The sequence below is a fragment of the Entelurus aequoreus genome, linkage group LG22 (assembly GCF_033978785.1).
Source record: "Entelurus aequoreus isolate RoL-2023_Sb linkage group LG22, RoL_Eaeq_v1.1, whole genome shotgun sequence".
Taxonomy (NCBI): Eukaryota; Metazoa; Chordata; class Actinopteri; order Syngnathiformes; family Syngnathidae; genus Entelurus; species Entelurus aequoreus.
In genome coordinates, this window is record NC_084752.1 from 36453529 (window position 1) to 36472142 (window position 18614).

The window sequence follows — 18614 nt, forward strand, 5'->3', positions numbered from 1 at the left end:
TTGAAATATTGAATATAGGTTTTCCTCGCTTCCCGTTACCAGCGACTACAGTCGCCATCTTGTTTGTCTACTTTTACTCGTCGAGCGCTAATGTTAGTGTAACTAAGGGTTTATATATGTCGCCTATACTGTATATAACTACAAAATGACAAACACGGAGGCTCCAGTTTAACACGAGGACCACTTTATTTTGTTTGTTTTCTAATAATCCGCTCCACCACAACGTCTAACCACTTCCGCTCTTAGCGCCTTCAGAATAAGAGCTCAAGGCATATACTGTATAACAGTGGTTCTCAACCCTTTTTCAGTGATGTACCCCCTGTGAACATTTTTTTAATTCAAGTACCCCCTAATCAGAGCAAAGCATTTTTGGTTGAAAAAAAGAGATAACGAAGTAAAATACAGCACTATGTCATCAGTTTCTGATTTATTAAATTGTATAACAGTGCAAAATATTGCTCATTTGTTGTGGTCTTTCTTGAACTATTTGGAAAGAAAGATATAAAAATAACTAAACTTGTTGAAAAATAAACAAGTGATTAAATTATAAATAAAGATTTCTACACATAGAAGTAATCATCAACTTAAAGTGCCCTCTTTGGGGATTGTAATAGAGATCCATCTGGATTCATGAACTTAATTCTAAACATTTCTTCACAAAAAAAGAAATCTTTAACATCAATATTTATGGAACATGGCCACAAAAAATCTAGCTGTCAACACTGAATATTGCATTGTTGTATTTCTTTTCACAGTTATTTTTGACAGACATTTAAAAAAAATCTCACGTACCCCTTGGCATACCTTCAAGTACCCCCAGGGGTACACGTACCCCCATTTGAGAACCACTGCTGTATAACAGCTTATGGGTGAGGGCCGACATCCGGGCAACTGAGCTACGTACGGGTTCTTCGAGCCATAGCAACCAGACTGGCGTTGAAAACAAACCGTTGCCATTACTCTTTAACCTGTCGACCTACGCTGGTTAAACCCGTCATTCTGCCTCCAAAATGCCGAAAAACTGTGTTGTTTTTGGTTGTGCTAACCACAACTGGAAACAGGGAAAACAAAGGTTGTATTTTGTTCTGCCAAAGCGTGATAAAAGCCCACAGAGACGAGACAAATGGCTCGCAGCTTTACACCGGGAAAACGAGGACGGTTCTCACTGGAGTCCCCCAAAGTCCCGGGTCGTGTGTTCGGATCACTTCGTTTCTGGTAAATATAAGGAACAAAAATCCACCTTCTTAACCACAACTTGGCTATACGTCCGTGCTAATGTTGTACTTGTTGAATTTGTACCTTATAACGTTCGACAGCTGAAGTTGTTGTTGTACAAAAATAACATGCGGTATATACTATATAGTCTATAGCCTAGCTAGCTATTTTCGAAAACCGGACAACGAGAGGATACCAAAGGCAGCGTTAAGATGGACACCACCGGGAAAACGTAAGCCAGGGCGGCCAAAGAACACATGGCGAAGAACAGTTGAAGGGGAGCTGAAAGAGATGAAGCTTACATGGGGCGAGGCACAGAGACGAGCACAGCAGCGAGATGAATGGCGTCGAGTCGTCGAAGCCTTATTTCCCATCCGGGAAGAAGAGGATTAAGTTAAGTAAGTAATATACTATATAGTCTATAGCCTAGCTAGCTATTTTCGAAAACCGGTTTCGTTTAAATTTGCACTTAACAGTTGGGTTTTTAAAAACCAATAAACCCTATAATTTTCATGTTACCATTCAATACATGTAGCCCTCAAATCTCTCAATATTTTATACACTAACACTTGATCTTGTTGTTGATAACTTCCGCGTCTCTTTCTTAGTAGCGCGCAGGCTAAGCTAACTAGCAAGCTAAGCTAAGCCTGAGAAGCTTTAAAGTTCACTGAGACGAGTCTGACGCAAATAATACATTTTCGTTTTTTCACACGATATGCGAATAAGTAAAAATGCGTAAATGAAGGATTTAACGCCGACTTCCAAGCCACAACGCTCGTTAAATGCTTTTTCTGTCAATGCTGTGTTCGCTGTGAGCTGGTTTGTTTTCAACGAATTCCCGGTTGCTAGGGGATTGGTAGGCGGAAGTGACGTAGGTCCGCCCTCACCCATAACAGGAACTTAGAGGCAAGTCCATAAAAATAGGTTACATTAGTATCTGTGCGATCATTTGACCCTCTTTACGAACAATAATGCTCAAAATAGCATCATATTTGAACCATTTGAGCGTTCAACACATGAATATGATCACAAGCAAACATGCTACATTCTTCAGATGTTGTGCTTTGTCTTTTTCCCACCAGGTGGGGGCGCTGTGTGTCATATATATATATATATATATATATATATATATATATATATATATATATATAAGGGGTTTGGGAAAAAATCGATTCGAATTGCGATTCTCATGTTGTGCGATTCAGAATCGATTCTCATTTTTAAAAAATCGATTTTTATTTAATTTAATTATTTGATTTTTTTTTTATTTGATTTTTTGATTTTTGATTTTTTTAATTAATCCATCCAACAAAACAATACACAGCAATACCATAACAATGCAATCCAATTCCAAAACCAAACCCGACCCAGCAACACTCAGAACTGCAATAAACAGAGCAATTGAGAGGAGACACAAACACGACCAGAACAAACCAAAAGTAGTGAAATAAAAATGAATATTATCAACAACAGTATCAATATTAGTTACAATTTCAACATAGCAGTGATTAAAAATCCCTCATTGACATTATCATTAGACATTTATAAAAAAATTAAAAAAATGAACAATAGTTTTTGGTTCATTTAATAATTAAAACAAATTTACATTATTGCAATCAGTTGATAAAATATTGTCCTTTACAATTATAAAAGCCTTTTACAAAAATCTACTACTCTGCTTGCATGTCAGCAGACTGGGGTAGATCCTGCTGAAATCCTATGTATTGAATGAATAGAGGAAAAATCCTTTTTGAATCGAGAATCGTGTTGAATTGAAGAAAAAAAAATCGATTTTGAATCGAATCGTGACCCCAAGAATCGATATTGAATCGAATCATGGGACACCCAAAGATTCACAGCCCTAATATATATATACTGTATATATATAATGTATGTATATATATATACACATTTATACACGCACATATATAAATACATATATAATATTTATATACACTTACATAAGTGTGTGTATATATATATATATATAATATATACACACATACATGTGGACTGTAGTGTTGTCTCTAAGTACGTACGAGACGCACCATCAAGATATTGACAGTCATGTGATGACTTTGCTGTCAGGTGTCTGCCATCTCGCCGCCATGTCGTCGTCCAAGAAGAGCGAGGCGGCGGACGAGCGTTTCGAGCGGGTCAAGCGGGACCCTCGCTTCTGGGAGATGCCGGAGAAAGAACACAAGGTGAAGATCGACAAGCGCTTCCAGTCCATGTTCCACGACCAGCGCTTCAAGATGAAGGAGACGGTGGACAAGCGGGGACGACCCGTCAAGCACACGTCCAGCGAAGACCTCAAGCGCTTCTACCAGCTGTCGGACTCGGAGGATGAGGAGGGGGAGGATGATGATGATGATGAGGAGGAGGAGGAGGAAGGAGGAAGGTCCGCGCAGGTCAAAGTTGAAAAAGTGAAGAAAGGTAAGGAAGACTTCTTTTTTCCTTGACGCCAAATAAAGGGTGTGCTGGTTCAGGTGAGGACGATGGCAAGTCGGCCTTGGATTCAGAGGACGACAGCGGTCCCGACCTGGCCCGAGGGAAGGGCAACGTGGAGAGCAGCTCGGACGAAGACGAGGACGACCACGCGGACGGCGAGGAAGACGAGATGGAGCACGAGTGGGGCGAGCTGTGCAAGGACGCGCCGCGCAGCGAGCAGGTGAGCCGAGGCCTGGCGAGGAGGAGGCGTGGTCTGACTGGCGTGTCTTTCAGGTCACACGCAGGCTGGCCGTGTGCCACCTGGACTGGGACCGCTTGAAGGCCAAGGACCTGCTGGCCCTGCTGGCCTCCTTCTGTCCAGAGGGGGGCGCCGTGCTGGCCGTCAAGGTAGGGGGCGGAGCTTGCGCGGAGATTCACTGTGAGCGCCGAGCAGCAATGCATGCTGGGTGTTTTGGTCCAGATCTACCTGTCGGACTTCGGCAAGGAGAGGCTGAGGCTGGAGGCGGCTCAGGGGCCGCTGGAGCTGCGAGCGCTGCCCGACGACTCCGAGGACGACACGCAGGACGACAGGTGGCCAGGGGGGGTGCGGCCCTCGCTGTGTGGGCGTGGTCATGACGTGCAGGTGTGCTCCTCAGGGCGCACCGGGAGAGGATGCGGGACTACCAGTTCAAGCGCCTCAGGTACTTCTACGCCGTGGCCGAGTGCGACTCCGTCGCCACCGCCGCCAAGATCTACGAGGAGTGCGATGGCTACGAGTACGAGAGCAGCTGCTCCATCCTGGACCTGCGGTACGAGACCGCGCCCGCCGCCGCGACCCTTCACCCGCGCTCTGACCCGCCGGTGTGTGCTCCCGCAGCTTCGTTCCCGACGACGTCACCTTCCAGGAGCCGCCCCGGGACGTGGCCACCGACGTCAACCTGGCGGCGTACACCCCCAAGCTCTTCACCTCGGCCGCCAACGCCACCTCCAAGGTAAGGAGGCGGAGTCTAGGGCTCTCTGCGCGACATCACCGCGACTCTGTCCAATCAGGTGCAGCTGACGTGGGACGAGACGGACCAGGAGCGCGTGAGCGTCCTCAACAGGAAGGTAAACAAGAGCGAGCTGCTGGACATGGACTTCAAGGCCTACCTAGCCTCCTCCAGCGACGAGGACGACCTCCAAGATGGAGGACGGCAAGACGGTGAGGGACGTCTCTGGGCGTCGGCGTGACCTGTGTGACCTTTCTGACCTTTGACCCCGCAGCTGAGGAGGAGGGGAAGACGAAGAAGAGCGAGGATCATCTGTCCAAGTACCGCCAGCTCCTCCAAGGCCTTCAGGACAAGGACAAGAAGCAGGACAAGGACATGGAGATGGAGGTCACATGGGTTCCAGGTAGGAGGTCAGAGGTCAACATCTCTGTTAGCGTGGCGCTGCTAGCCGCCTGCTCGGACCCTCAGGGCTAAAGGAGACCACGGAGCAGCTGGTGAGGAAGAAGATGGAGAAGAAGGAGGCGCTGACTCCATGGGAGGAGTTCTTGCAGAAGAAGAAGGAGAAGAAGAAGGAGAAGAAGAAGAAGGTGAGCCTGCTCGTCATGTTAGCACGTTAGCATGTTAGCACGTCTTCACCGCACTGCACAGGAAGTGGACGAGGAGGAGGAGGAGCTTAGTGACGACAGCCTTCCTCCAGACGTGGACCTCAGTGACCCCTTCTTCAGCCAGGAGCTCACCTGCTCAGGTAAGCACCTCCACTAGTGAGGATGATGATGGTGGTGAAGATGAATATGATTGTGATGAAGATGATGATGATTGTGATGATGATGATGATGATTGTGATGATGGTGATGATTGTGAAGATGAATGCGGTGATGAAGATGATTGTGAAGATGAAGATGATTGTGATGATGGTGATGATTGTGAAGATGAATGCGGTGATGAAGATGATTGTGAAGATGGTGGTGATGAAGATGATTGTGATGATGATGATGATGATTGTGATGATTATGATAATTGTGATGATTATGATTGTGAAGATGATGGCGGTGATGAAGATGATTGTGATGATGATGGTGATGATTATGATGATTGTGAAGATGAATGCGGTGATGAAGATGATTGTGAAGATGGCGATGGTGATGAAGATAATTGTGATGATGATGATGATGATTGTGATGATTATGATAATTGTGATGATTATGATTGTGAAGATGATGGCGGTGATGAAGATGATTGTGATGATGATGGTGATGATTATGATGATTGTGAAGATGAATGTGGTGATGAAGATGATTGTGAAGATGGCGGTGGTGATGAAGATGATTGTGATGATGATGATAATTGTGATGATTATGATTGTGAAGATGATGGTGGTGATGAAGATGATTGTGATGATGATGGTGATGATTGTGATGATTATGATAATTGTGATGATTATGATTGTGAAGATGATGGCGGTGATGAAGATGATTGTGATGATTATGATTGTGAAGATGAATGCGGTGATGAAGATGATTGTGAAGATGGCGATGGTGATGAAGATGATTGTGATGATGATGATGATGATTGTGATGATTATGATAATTGTGATGATTATGATTGTGAAGATGATGGCGGTGATGAAGATGATTGTGATGATGATGATGATTATGATTGTGAAGATGATGGCGGTGATGAAGATGATTGTGATGATGATTGTGATTATGATAATTGTGATGATGATGATGATTGTGATGATTATGATAATTGTGATGATTATGATGATTGTGAAGATGATGGCGGTGATGAAGATGATTGTGATAATTGTGAAGATTATGATTGTGAAGATGATGGCGGTGATGATGATTGTGATGATAATTGTGATGATTATGATTGTGAAGATGATGGCGGTGATGAAGATGATTGTGATGATTATGATAATTGTGATGATGATGATGATTGTGATGATTATGATAATTGTGATGATTATGATAATTGTGATGATGATGATGATTGTGATGATTATGATAATTGTGATGATTATGATAATTGTGATGATGATGATGATTGTGATGATTATGATTGTGATGATTATGATAATTGTGATGATTATGATGATTGTGAAGATGATGGCGGTGATAAGATGATTTTGATGATGATGATGGCGGTAATGAAGATGATTGTGACTATGATGATGGTGACGATTGTGATGATGATGACTGTGATGATTGTGAAGATGATGGCGGTGATGAAGATGATTGTGATGATTGTGATGGCGATGATTATGGTGATGATTGTGATGATTATGATGATGGTGATGATTATGATGACTGTGATGATTATGATGATTGTGATTGTGAAGATGATGGCGGTGATGAAGATGATTGTGATGATGATGGCGGTGATGAAGATGATTGTGATGATTATGATGATTGTGAAGATGATGGGGGTGATGAAGATGATTGCGATGATTGTGAAGTTGATGGCGGTGATGAAGATGATTGTGAAGATGATGGCAGTGATGAAGATGTGGCTTGTGCAGCCCTTTGAGACACCTGTGATTAAGGGCTATATAAATACACTTTGATTGATTGTGATGATGATGATGGTGAAGATGATGGCGGTGATGATTGTGATTATGATGATGATTTTGATGATGATGATTGTGATGGTAAAGATCAATCAATCAATCAAAGTTACTTATATAGCCCTAAATCACGAGTGTCTCAAAGGGCTGCACAAGCCACAACGACATCCTGGGCTCAGATCCCACATCAGGGCAAGGAAAAACTCAACCCAATGGGATGACATTGAGGAACCTTGGAGTTATGATGATGGTGATTGTGATGATGATGAAAATGATTGTGATGATGATGTTGATGAAGAGTATTGTGATGATGATGTTGATGAAGAGTATTGTGATGATGATGATGCTCAGATGTCAAGAAGAAACACAAAGACAAGAAGAAGAAGAAGGATGATGATGAGCAGCACACAGCTGAGGAAGAGGAGGAGCTGCAGAGACAAAAGGTCAGAGGTCATGTCCAGTAGCTGTCGTTGTCAGCGTTCACTGATTGACGCGTGTGTGTGTGTACGTGTGTGCTGTGTGTGTGTGTGTGTGTGTGTGTGTGTGTGTGTGTGTGTGTGTGTGTGTGTGTGTGTGTGTGTGTGTGTGTGTGTGTGTGTGTGTGTGTGTGCAGGCCGCCATGACGCTGCTGATGGAGGAGGAGGAGGAGGAGGAGCAACACTTCAACTACGATAAGATCGTGGAGCATGAGAACCTGAGCAAGAGGAAGAAGAGGAAGATGATGAAGAGCGGCCAGCAGCTGACTGACGACCACTTCCAGGTCAAAGTTGACTCTGACACAGCCTGTCCTGTCCTGGCGGCCATCTTGTCGCTGAACCCAGGTGTGCTTTTGTCCTCAGGTGGATGTGAAGGACCCTCGCTTCCAGGCCATGTTCACATCCCACCTCTACAACCTGGACCCCTCCCACCCCAGCTACAAGAAGACCAAGGCCACGCAGAGCATCCTGCACGAGAGGCAGCGCCGCCGCCAGCAGGAGGAGCGCCTCAAGATGGAGGACGGCGCTCAGGTGGCGCAGAAGGGGCGGAGTCAGGAGCGGGACGCCGCCACGCCGGCTCAGAAACCAGACATGGAGCCCAGTTTGTCCCTGCTGGTCAAGTCCATCAAGAGCAAGACGGAACAGTTTCAGGCCCGCAAGAGAGCTAAAATCCTTTGAACCTTTCATCACATGATGACATCATGCACACATTAAAGACTTTTATCACACTTCAACTACTCTATTGATGACATCATGCACACATTAAAGACTTTTATCACACTTCAACTACTCTATTGATGACATCATGCACACATTAAATACTTTTATCACACTTCAACTACTCTATTGATGACATCATGCACACATTAAAGACTTTTATCACACTTTAACTACTCTACTGATGACATCATGCACACATTAAAGACTTTTATCATACTTCAACTACTCTATTGATGACATCATGCACACATTAAAGACTTTTATCACACTTCAACTACTCTATTGATGACATCATGCACACATTAAAGACTTTTATCACACTTCAACTACTCTATTAATGACATCATGCACACATTAAAGACTTTTATCACACTTCAACTACTCTATTGATGACATGCACACATTAAAGACTTATCACACTTCAACTACTCTATTGATGACATCATGCACACATTAAAGACTTTTATCACACTTCAACTACTCTATTGATGACATCATGCACACATTAAAGACTTTTATCACACTTTGACTACTCTATTGATGACATCATGCACACAAATACGTTTATCACACATCAACTACTCTATTGATGACATCATGCACACATTAAAGACTTTTATCACACTTCAACTACTCTATTGATGACATCATGCACACAAATACGTTTATCAAACATCAACTACTCTATTGATGACATCATGCACACATTAAAGACTTATCATACTTCAACTACTCTATTGATGACATCATGCACACATTAAAGACTTTTATCACACTTCAACTACTCTATTGATGACATCATGCACACATTAAAGACTTATCACACTTTAACTACTCTATTGATGACATCATGCACACAAATACGTTTATCACACATCAACTACTCTATTGATGACATCATGCACACATTAAAGACTTTTATCACACTTCAACTACTCTATTGATGACATCATGCACACATTAAAGACTTATCACACTTCAACTACTCTATTGATGACATCATGCACACATTAAAGACTTTTATCACACTTTGACTACTCTATTGATGACATCATGCACACAAATACGTTTATCACACATCAACTACTCTATTGATGACATCATGCACACATTAAAGACTTTTATCACACTTCAACTACTCTATTGATGACATCATGCACACAAAGACTTTTATCACACTTCAACTACTCTATTGATGACATCATGCACACATTAAAGACTTTTATCACACTTCAACTACTCTATTGATGACATCATGCACACATTAAAGACTTATCACACTTTAACTACTCTATTGATGACATCATGCACACAAATACGTTTATCACACATCAACTACTCTATTGATGACATCATGCACACATTAAAGACTTTTATCACACTTCAACTACTCTATTGATGACATCATGCACACATTAAAGACTTATCACACTTGAACTACTCTATTGATGACATCATGCACACATTAAAGACTTTTATCACACTTCAACTACTCTATTGATGACATCATGCACACATTAAAGACTTTTATCACACTTTGACTACTCTATTGATGACATCATGCACACAAATACGTTTATCACACATCAACTACTCTATTGATGACATCATGCACACATTAAAGACTTTTATCACACTTCAACTACTCTATTGATGACATCATGCACACATTAAAGACTTTTATCACACTTCAACTACTCTATTGATGACATCATGCACACATTAAAGACTTTTATCACACTTCAACTACTCTATTGATGACATCATGCACACATTAAAGACTTTTATCACACTTCAACTACTCTATTGATGACATGCACACATTAAAGACTTTTATCACACATCAACTACTCTATTGATGACATCATGCACACATTAAAGACATTTATCACACATCAACTACTCTATTGATGACATCATGCACACATTAAAGACTTTTATCACACATCAACTACATTGATGACATCATGCACACATTAAAGACACATCACACTTCAACTACTCTATTGATGACATCATGCACACATTAAATACTTTTATCACACTTCAACTACTCTATTGATGACATCATGCACATTAAATAGTTTTATCACACTTCAACTACTCTATTGATGACATCATGCACACATGAAAGACACATCACACTTCAACTACTCTATTGATGACATCATGCACACATTAAAGACACATCACACTTCAACTACTCTATTGATGACATGCACACATTAAATACTTTTATCACACTTCAACTACTCTATTGATGACATCATGCACACATTAAAGACACATCACACTTCAAATACTCTATTGATGACATCATGCACACATTAAAGACTCGTCACTACTTCTCGACTGCTAACCTTTATTAGCGTCTTTTAGAAATGTTGTGGTCCAACAAGGTCAGACAGGAAGTCTTCGTCCTGACAGGATGTGGTTCTTCACTGGCCCGGGTATTCAAAGATGGCGGCAGCTCCCATCCCGGTGCCGATGCACATGGACACCACGCCGAGGGCCCTGCACACAACACATGTGAGAGCCGTGCCGAGCTTCAGGTGAGCGGGCGCACCCACCTTGGTCCGCGGCGCCGCAGCTCGTGCAGCAGCGTCACCACCTGCCGGGCGCCGGTGCAGCCCAGCGGATGACCCAGAGCGATGGCGCCGCCGTTTGGGTTGACCTTCTCCGGCAGGATGGCCAACTTCTCCATGCAGTACACGGCCTGAGCCACACGGTGGCGATGTTGACTCAGAAGCTGCGCTAGGATCCATGTGGGTCAACACTCACCTGGCTGGCGAAGGCCTCGTTGATCTCAAACACGTCGATGTCGGCCATCTTGAGTCCTGACAGGCGCACAAGTTAGCAGAATAATCGTGACGGCTTGGCCGCCAATCAAAGTCTTACCCGCCTTCTTGAGGGCCGCGGGGATGGCGACTGCCGGACCGACGCCCATCATGTCAGGAGGGACCCCCACCACGGCGCTGGCCCTCAGGACTCCCAGGACCGGCAGACCCAGGGCCTCCACCGTGGACCTGCGGCCCAGCAGCACGGCGGCGGCGCCGTCGCTCACCTGGCTGGAGTTACCTGACGCGTGGGCGAGCGAGTGGTGAGTGCACGCGGTCGTCAGGCACAGAGTCCGCCCACTCACCGGCCGTGGTGCTGCCGCCGACCTTGAAGGCGGGCGTCAGTCTGCTGAGAGCCGCCAGCGTGGTCCCCGCTCGGATCCCCTCGTCCTTGGCCACCGTCACCCGCCGCTCCGTGCCGTCCTGGTCCAGCAGCCTGGTGACCACGGGAACGATCTCACGCTCGAACACGCCCGACTGCTGCGCCCGCGTCGCCCTGATGGGGGCGGGAAGCACAGGCTGACCCTTGACCTCAAGGCGGGGCTCACGGCGGACATGTTGGATTACTTCTGGTGAGACATCATGGCGAAGACGTCCTGCTTCTCTCTGGACACGCCCATCCTCTCTGCCACGTTCTCCGAGGTCATGCTACACACACACACACACACACACACACACACACACAGACATACTCAGTGTGACGCCAGCACAGGACAAGTCGCAACAGCGTGACCTCTGACCCCATGGGGATGATGCAATCTCTGGCCTTGTCCTTGTCCATCAGCCTGGAGCTCAGATCTCCTGGATCTCCCATGGAGCGCAGTGACATGCTCTCCACGCTGACACACACACACACACATTTTAGGATGTTGCCAAAGAATGGGGGAGGGGTCCTCATACATACCCGCAGGCGAGACCCAAATCAATGGAACCACTCCTGATGGCGCCTGCAAACACACGCACACACTCTCAGGTCACTCACACACACACACACGCACACACTCTCATGTCGGTCACAGACACGCACACACACACGCACACACACAAACACACACACACCTGCGATGTTGAGCAGCGCCTGCAGGCCAGATGAACACTGGCGGTTGACGGTGTAAACTGGCACCGACTCAGGGAAGTCACTGAAAGGAAGGCGGGGCCATCAGTGACATCATCAACGTGCGTCATGCTCGTCGGTGACATCATCAACATGTGCCATGGCCGTCGGTGACATCATCAACATGCGCCATGGCCGTCGGTGACATCATCAACATGTGCCATGGCCGTCGGTGACATCATCGACGTGCGTTATGGTCGTCGGTGACATCATCAACATGCGCCATGGCCGTCGGTGACATCATCGACATGTGTCACGGCCGTCGGTGACATTATCGACGTGCGTAATGGTCGTCGGCGACATCGACATGCGTCCTTGCCGTCGGTGACATCATCAACGTGCGTTATGGTCGTCGGTGACATCATCAACATGCGCCATGGCCGTCGGTGACATCATCGACATGTGTCACGGCCGTCTGTGACATCATCAACGTGCGTTATGGTCGTCGGTGACATCATCAACATGCGCCATGGCCGTCGGTGACATCATTAACATGTGTCATGGCCGTCGGTGACATCATCGACGTGCGTAATGGTCGTCGGTGACATCATCGACATGCGTAATGGTCGTCGGTGACTGACATCGACGTGCGTCATGGCCACCGGTGACATCATCGACATGCGTAATGGTCGTCGGCAACATCATCGACATTCGTCATGGCCGTCGGTGACATCGACATGCGTCATGGTCGTCGGTGACATCGACATGCGTCATGACGGCCGTCTGTGACATCATCGACATGCATCATGGCCGTCGGTGACATCATCGACATGCGTAATGGTCGTCGGTGACTGACATCGACGTGCGTCATGACCGCCGGTGACATCATCGACATGCGTAATGGTCGTCGGCGACATCATCGACATGCGTCATGGCCGTCGGTGACATCGACATGCGTCATGGTCGTCGGGGACATCGACTTGCGTCATGACGGCCGTCGGTGACATCATCGACATGCGCCATGGCCGTCGGTGACATCATCGACATGTGTCACGGCCGTCTGTGACATCATCAACGTGCGTTATGGTCATCAATGACATCATCGACGTGCGTCATGGCCGTCGGTGACATCATCGACATGCATAATGGTCGTCGGTGACATCATCGACGTACGTCACGGCCGTCGGTGACATCATCGACATGCATCATGGCCGTCTGTGACATCATCGACATGAGTCACGGTCGTCGGTGACATCATCGACATGCGTAATGGTCGTCAATTACATCATCGACATGCGTCATGGACGTCGGTGACATCATCGACATGAGTCATGGTCGTCAATGACATCGTCGACATGCGTCATGGACGTCAGTGACATCATTGATATGCCCCACGGTCGTCGGGGACATCATCGACATGCGTCATGGTCGTCAATAACATCATCGACATGCGTCATGGACGTCAGTGACATCGGTGATATGCCCCACGGTCGTCGTGACATCATCGACATGCGTCATGGACGTCAGTGACATCATTGATATGCCCCACGGTCGTCGGGGACATCATCGACATGCGTCATGGTCGTCAATAACATCATCGACATGCGTCATGGACGTCAGTGACATCGGTGATATGCCCCACGGTCGTCGTGACATCATCGACATGCATCATGGACGTCAGTGACATCATCGACATGCGTCACGGATGTCAGTGACATCATCGACATGCATCATGGACGTCAGTGACATCATCGACATGCGTCATGGATGTCAGTGACATCATCGACATGCGTCATGGATGTCAGTGACATCATCGACATGCATCATGGACGTCAGTGACATCATCGACATGCGTCATGGATGTCAGTGACATCATCGACATGCGTCGTGGACGTCAGTGACATCATCACATCGCGAGCGGCTGTTCCGACCTGAGGAAGTGAGCCACGCGGGCCATCAGGGCGCCAGCGCCGGGCTGCAGCACGTTTCCTGCGAAAGCGAAGAAGTCGGGTTGACGACAGGAAGCAGCGGCGGCCACGTTGAACGTGCGTGACGTCACAGCTCACCCACACATACGTCACCCAGCAGCTGAGGCGACAGGCTGACGTCATCCAGCACAGCGGTCATCACAGCACTCAAGAGCTCGTCAGGTGTGGTGTCCTAAGACGTCACGTGACGCTTTATTCGTCAGCGGGGTGACGTCAACGTGTAGTTTACCTTCAAAGCTCCGCGCTTGGCTTTACCGATGGCGCTCCTGCGGCCGTGAACGACCACCACGTCGTCAGGACAGGCGGCCGCCGAACACTCGTTGGAGCTGACGTCATGCACGTGGTGTCCCGGGACGGGCGGACACAAATGTCCCGAAATCACTTTGATCCTCCGCATGGCGGACTGTGGACACAAAGTTGTCTGGAGTCTCACTTCCGGGTTCGGAAGTTTTGGACCGGAAGTGACGAGGAGCCAACTAGTTTCGTGTTCTGCTGCCAAGCGCGTTTTCTTCACAGGAAGTTAACATAATGTAACCTATTTTTTATGGACTTGCCTCTTTGTGAAGTTAAGTTCCTCTTATAAACTGTTATACAGTATATGCCTTGAGCTCTTATTTTGAAGGCGCGAAGTGCGGAAGTGGTGACACGGTGTGGTGCAGCGGAGTTTAGAAAACAAAGGAAATAAAGTGGTCCTCGTGTAAAACTGGAGCCTCCGTGTCTGTTATTTTGTAGTTTTATACAGTATAGGCGGCTTATACAAACCCTCGGTTACAATAGTATTTGTAACAAAATCAAAATGTTTTATTTTGACAGCGTTTGTGGAAGTCGCAATGCATCCTGGGAAACTCATCTTCCCGAGAACTCCTTGAATGTTGTACCTTGTCGTCTTCTTAGCCTTCGGAGAGCAACTGCTGTGAGTAAGAAAGTTGTCAGAGTTTTAGTGACAAGACTGTGTCACTTTTACTTTACTACATCGTTTTTGTGGCGAGTTGACCGCCGCCGTGGAGATGTGTGTAATGTGCCTTTGTCGTCATCTACAGGCGATTTGGGGTACAGCAATCTTCCTGTTTGTCATTTGTGACGTCATCATTACGTGTTTATGCCAATTATAAAGTATATTAGATTATTAATTCCTTGTTTTGTTGCTCGTTATTGCAGTTTTCCTCACAACGTGCTAGGAGGTTGTTTTTTTTAAGTTGTATGCGTCAACAATAAGGATCCTGGCACGTTTGTGGCCCCTGGAAGGGAGTCGGATTTTGAGGAGCCACTCTTTGGCTCGTTATTATAGTTTCTTGTTTTTTAAATCACGGACATAATTACTAGTGTAAGATGGGGACCAGAATCTTTAGAATGTACACAAATATTACTGTATTCTATCCTATTATCTTATTTTTGAATTTCATATTTTCATTACTAGTTTGAATTTCCCCTCACCTAAAACACGTGCAGCATTTTAACAATATGGAACAAAAATACATGTATAACATTTTTAAATAAAACTACAGTAAATGTTAGGACATAAAAATATGAATACTAAATTGTACTACCACACCTGGTGTGTGTACACTTGAATTATTACCTTTTAGTTTACTACTCGAGTATATTTCACTCTTAATGATTTTTTTAATACACACATATACATACATGTAAATACATGCATGTACAGTGGTGGTCAAAAGTGTACATACACTTGTAAAGAACATCATGTCATGGCTGTCTTGAGTTTCCAATCATTTCTACAACTCTTATTTTTTTGTGATAGAGTGTATTGAGCACATACTTGTTGCTCACAAAAAACATTCATGAAGTTTGCTTCTTTTATGAATTTATTATGGCTCTACTGAAAATGTGAGCAAATGTGCTGGTTCAAAAGTATACATACAGCAATGTTAATATTTGCTTACATGTCCCTTGGCAAGTTTCACTGCAATAAGGCACTTTTGGTAGCCATCCACAAGCTTCTGGAAAGTTTGTTTACACATTTAAGTCAGGACTTTGGGAAGGCCATTCTAAAACCTTCATTCTAGCCTGATTTAGCCATTCCTTTACCACTTTTGACGTGTGTTTGGGGTCATTGTCCTGTTGGAACACCCAACTGCGCCCAAGACCCAACCTCCGGGCTGATGATTTTAGCTTGTCCTGAAGAATTTGGAGGTAATCCTCCTTTTTCATTGTCCCATTTAAAGCAGCAGTTCCATTGGCAGCAAAACAGGCCCAGAGCATAATACTACCACCACCATGCTTGACGGTAGGAATGGTGTTCCTACCCAAACATATTGCTGGGCATTGTGGCAAAACGGCTCCATTTTTGCTTCATCTGACCACAGAACTTTCCACCAGGTCTTATCTTTGTCCATGTGATGTCAGATGAAACAAAAATTGAGCTGAATTAAGGCTATAATGAAGGTTTTAGAATGGCCTTCCCAAAGTCCTGACTTAAAGGTGTAAAAATGCTGAAGAAACAAGTCCATGTCAGAAAAGCAACACATTTAGCTGAACTGCACCAATTTTGTCAAGAGGAGTGGTCAAAAATTCCAGCAGAAGCTTGTGGATGGCTACCAAAAGCGCCTTATTGCAGTGAAACTTGCCAAGGGACATGTAAGCAAATATTAACATTGCTGTATGTATACTTTTGAGCCAGCACATTTGCTCACATTTTCAGTAGAGCCATAATAAATTCATAAAAGAAGCAAACTTCATGAATGTTTTTTGTGAGCAACAAGTATGTGCTCCAATCACAAAAAAATAAGAGTTGTAGAAATGATTGGAAACTCAAGACAGCCATGACATTATGTTCTTTACAAGTGTATGTACACTTTTGACCACGACTGTACATACACGTATATACATACACACATATGCATAGACATAAGCATATATATACAAACATATAGTACATATGTAATATAGACATATACATACATACATACGTATATATATGTATATATATATATATATACACATACGTACATTATAAATATATATATATACACATAAAAGTACATTATACACACATACATTATATTTCTATACATACATTATATATATATATATATATATATATATATATATATATATATATATATATATATATATATATATATATATATATATATATATATATATATATAATATACTGTATATGTAAAAGTATTATTTTAATTTTTAAAAAGTCAATCCAAACTTCCTGTGCACAATTGCCAATGCTAAATTTTCAGGTACATAAAAAACGGATCCTGACTGGGAATCGGTTCTCACCCTTAACTTAAAAGAGCTGTTCAACGATCCCACACTCCTCATTGCATTCTTGCTTATGCTCATCACTCCCTTTCCCATTTAAAATTGAAGGCGCAAACACCATTGTATCGATCTCCATTAAAATATGGAACCAGCTACGTAAACACTTGGGTTTTCAGGGCCCATCTATATTGACCCCGTTACTTAAAAAACAATTATTTAAACCTTCCCGTACTGACCCCGCATTCATGACTTGGCACGATCATGGCATCACCACTGTGAAAGACCTCTATGCAGACGGAGTGTTCTCATCCTTCACTGAACTCTCTTCCAAATACGATTTGCCGAACTCCCACCTTTTTCGTTTTTTTCAGGCGAGGGACTTCGTAAAGAAACAGTTCCCACACTTTCCGAATCGTCCTCCGGAAACTCTTATAGATACATTGTTATCTTTGAGCCCTAATCATAAAAAATGTATCTCTGTGTTATATACCTCTTTAAGTTCAGTTGCTCCAAACTCTCTATCAGTGATAAGAGCCTCGTGGGAGAGCGATCTTAATACCAACATATCCGACCAACACTGGGACTCTGCCCTGAAAATGGTTCACTCCTCCTCAATATGTGCTCGCCATAGTCTCATCCAATGCAAAGTAATCCATAAAATTCATTACACTAACTCAAAACTATCCAAAATCTACCCCACTGTTAGCAATACCTGCAATAGATGCAAACAATCTCCGGCCGACCATGTCCATATGTTCTGGTCCTGCTCTAAACTATGTTCCTTTTGGGAGGATATTTTTGACACGATCGGGAAAGCATACGGTCAAAACTTTCCCCCCAACCCATTATCAGCCATTTTTGGCGTATGCCCTGATAACATATGCCCGGTATCATTAAAACGCGCTGTTGCTTTTACGACCTTGCTGGCCAGGCGATTGATTTTGTTTAATTGGAAGCTGGCTCGTCCCCCATCACACGGCCGTTGGATTAGAGAGGTTCTCTACAATCTAAAACTAGAAAAACTTAGGTTTTCGCTAAAAGGCTCGGCTCAAGCGTTTGAAAGCTCATGGAGTCCTTTCTTGCTGTATGTCAACTC

General features: G+C 44.6%; 2 protein-coding genes across 6 annotated transcripts in view; one reads left to right on the plus strand and one right to left on the minus strand.

Moving 5' to 3' along the window:
* Positions 1–8501, plus strand: part of esf1 (ESF1, nucleolar pre-rRNA processing protein, homolog (S. cerevisiae)) — a 9196-nt gene extending 695 nt beyond the window's left edge. For 2 of the 5 annotated variants that reach the window (XM_062033066.1, XM_062033065.1), the window contains exons 2-14: positions 3304–3651; positions 3705–3886; positions 3940–4053; positions 4127–4236; positions 4302–4454; positions 4523–4637; positions 4696–4846; positions 4909–5037; positions 5103–5221; positions 5283–5379; positions 7555–7646; positions 7817–7963; positions 8043–8500. In XM_062033066.1, the coding sequence (XP_061889050.1) occupies positions 3324–3651; positions 3705–3886; positions 3940–4053; positions 4127–4236; positions 4302–4454; positions 4523–4637; positions 4696–4846; positions 4909–5037; positions 5103–5221; positions 5283–5379; positions 7555–7646; positions 7817–7963; positions 8043–8357 (2052 nt within the window). In that variant the 5' untranslated portion in view covers positions 3304–3323 and the 3' untranslated portion in view covers positions 8358–8500. Of the gene's footprint in view, positions 1–1245; positions 1614–3303; positions 3652–3704; positions 3887–3939; positions 4054–4126; positions 4237–4301; positions 4455–4522; positions 4638–4695; positions 4847–4908; positions 5038–5102; positions 5222–5282; positions 5380–7554; positions 7647–7816; positions 7964–8042 lie in introns of those variants that run through there. The other 3 variants (XM_062033063.1, XM_062033064.1, XM_062033062.1) reach the window with 3 other exon arrangements.
* Positions 8502–10765: 2264 nt separating this feature from the next.
* Positions 10766–14856, minus strand: acaa1 (acetyl-CoA acyltransferase 1). Its single transcript, XM_062032682.1, has 12 exons — positions 14508–14856; positions 14357–14450; positions 14222–14279; positions 12296–12375; positions 12141–12183; positions 11977–12075; positions 11804–11884; positions 11542–11732; positions 11298–11477; positions 11181–11236; positions 10970–11115; positions 10766–10913 (listed from the first exon to the last, which is right to left on the minus strand). The coding sequence occupies exons 1-12, from the start codon at positions 14673–14675 to the stop codon at positions 10838–10840; spliced, it is 1272 nt and encodes a 423-aa protein (XP_061888666.1). The 5' UTR covers positions 14676–14856; the 3' UTR covers positions 10766–10837.
* Between the last annotated feature and the right edge of the window lie 3758 nt (positions 14857–18614).

Excerpts from the sequence above, each read along its gene's own strand:
- acaa1 (XM_062032682.1), bottom strand. The coding sequence starts at position 14,675 with ATGCGGAGGATCAAAGTGATTTCGGGACATTTGTGTCCGCCCGTCCCG. Across the intron at positions 14,280-14,356 it reads GCTGGGTGACGTATGTGTGG|GAAACGTGCTGCAGCCCGGC; the intron begins GTGAGCTGTGAC and ends TCGCTTTCGCAG. Across the intron at positions 12,376-14,221 it reads CGCGTGGCTCACTTCCTCAG|TGACTTCCCTGAGTCGGTGC; the intron begins GTCGGAACAGCC and ends CCTTCCTTTCAG.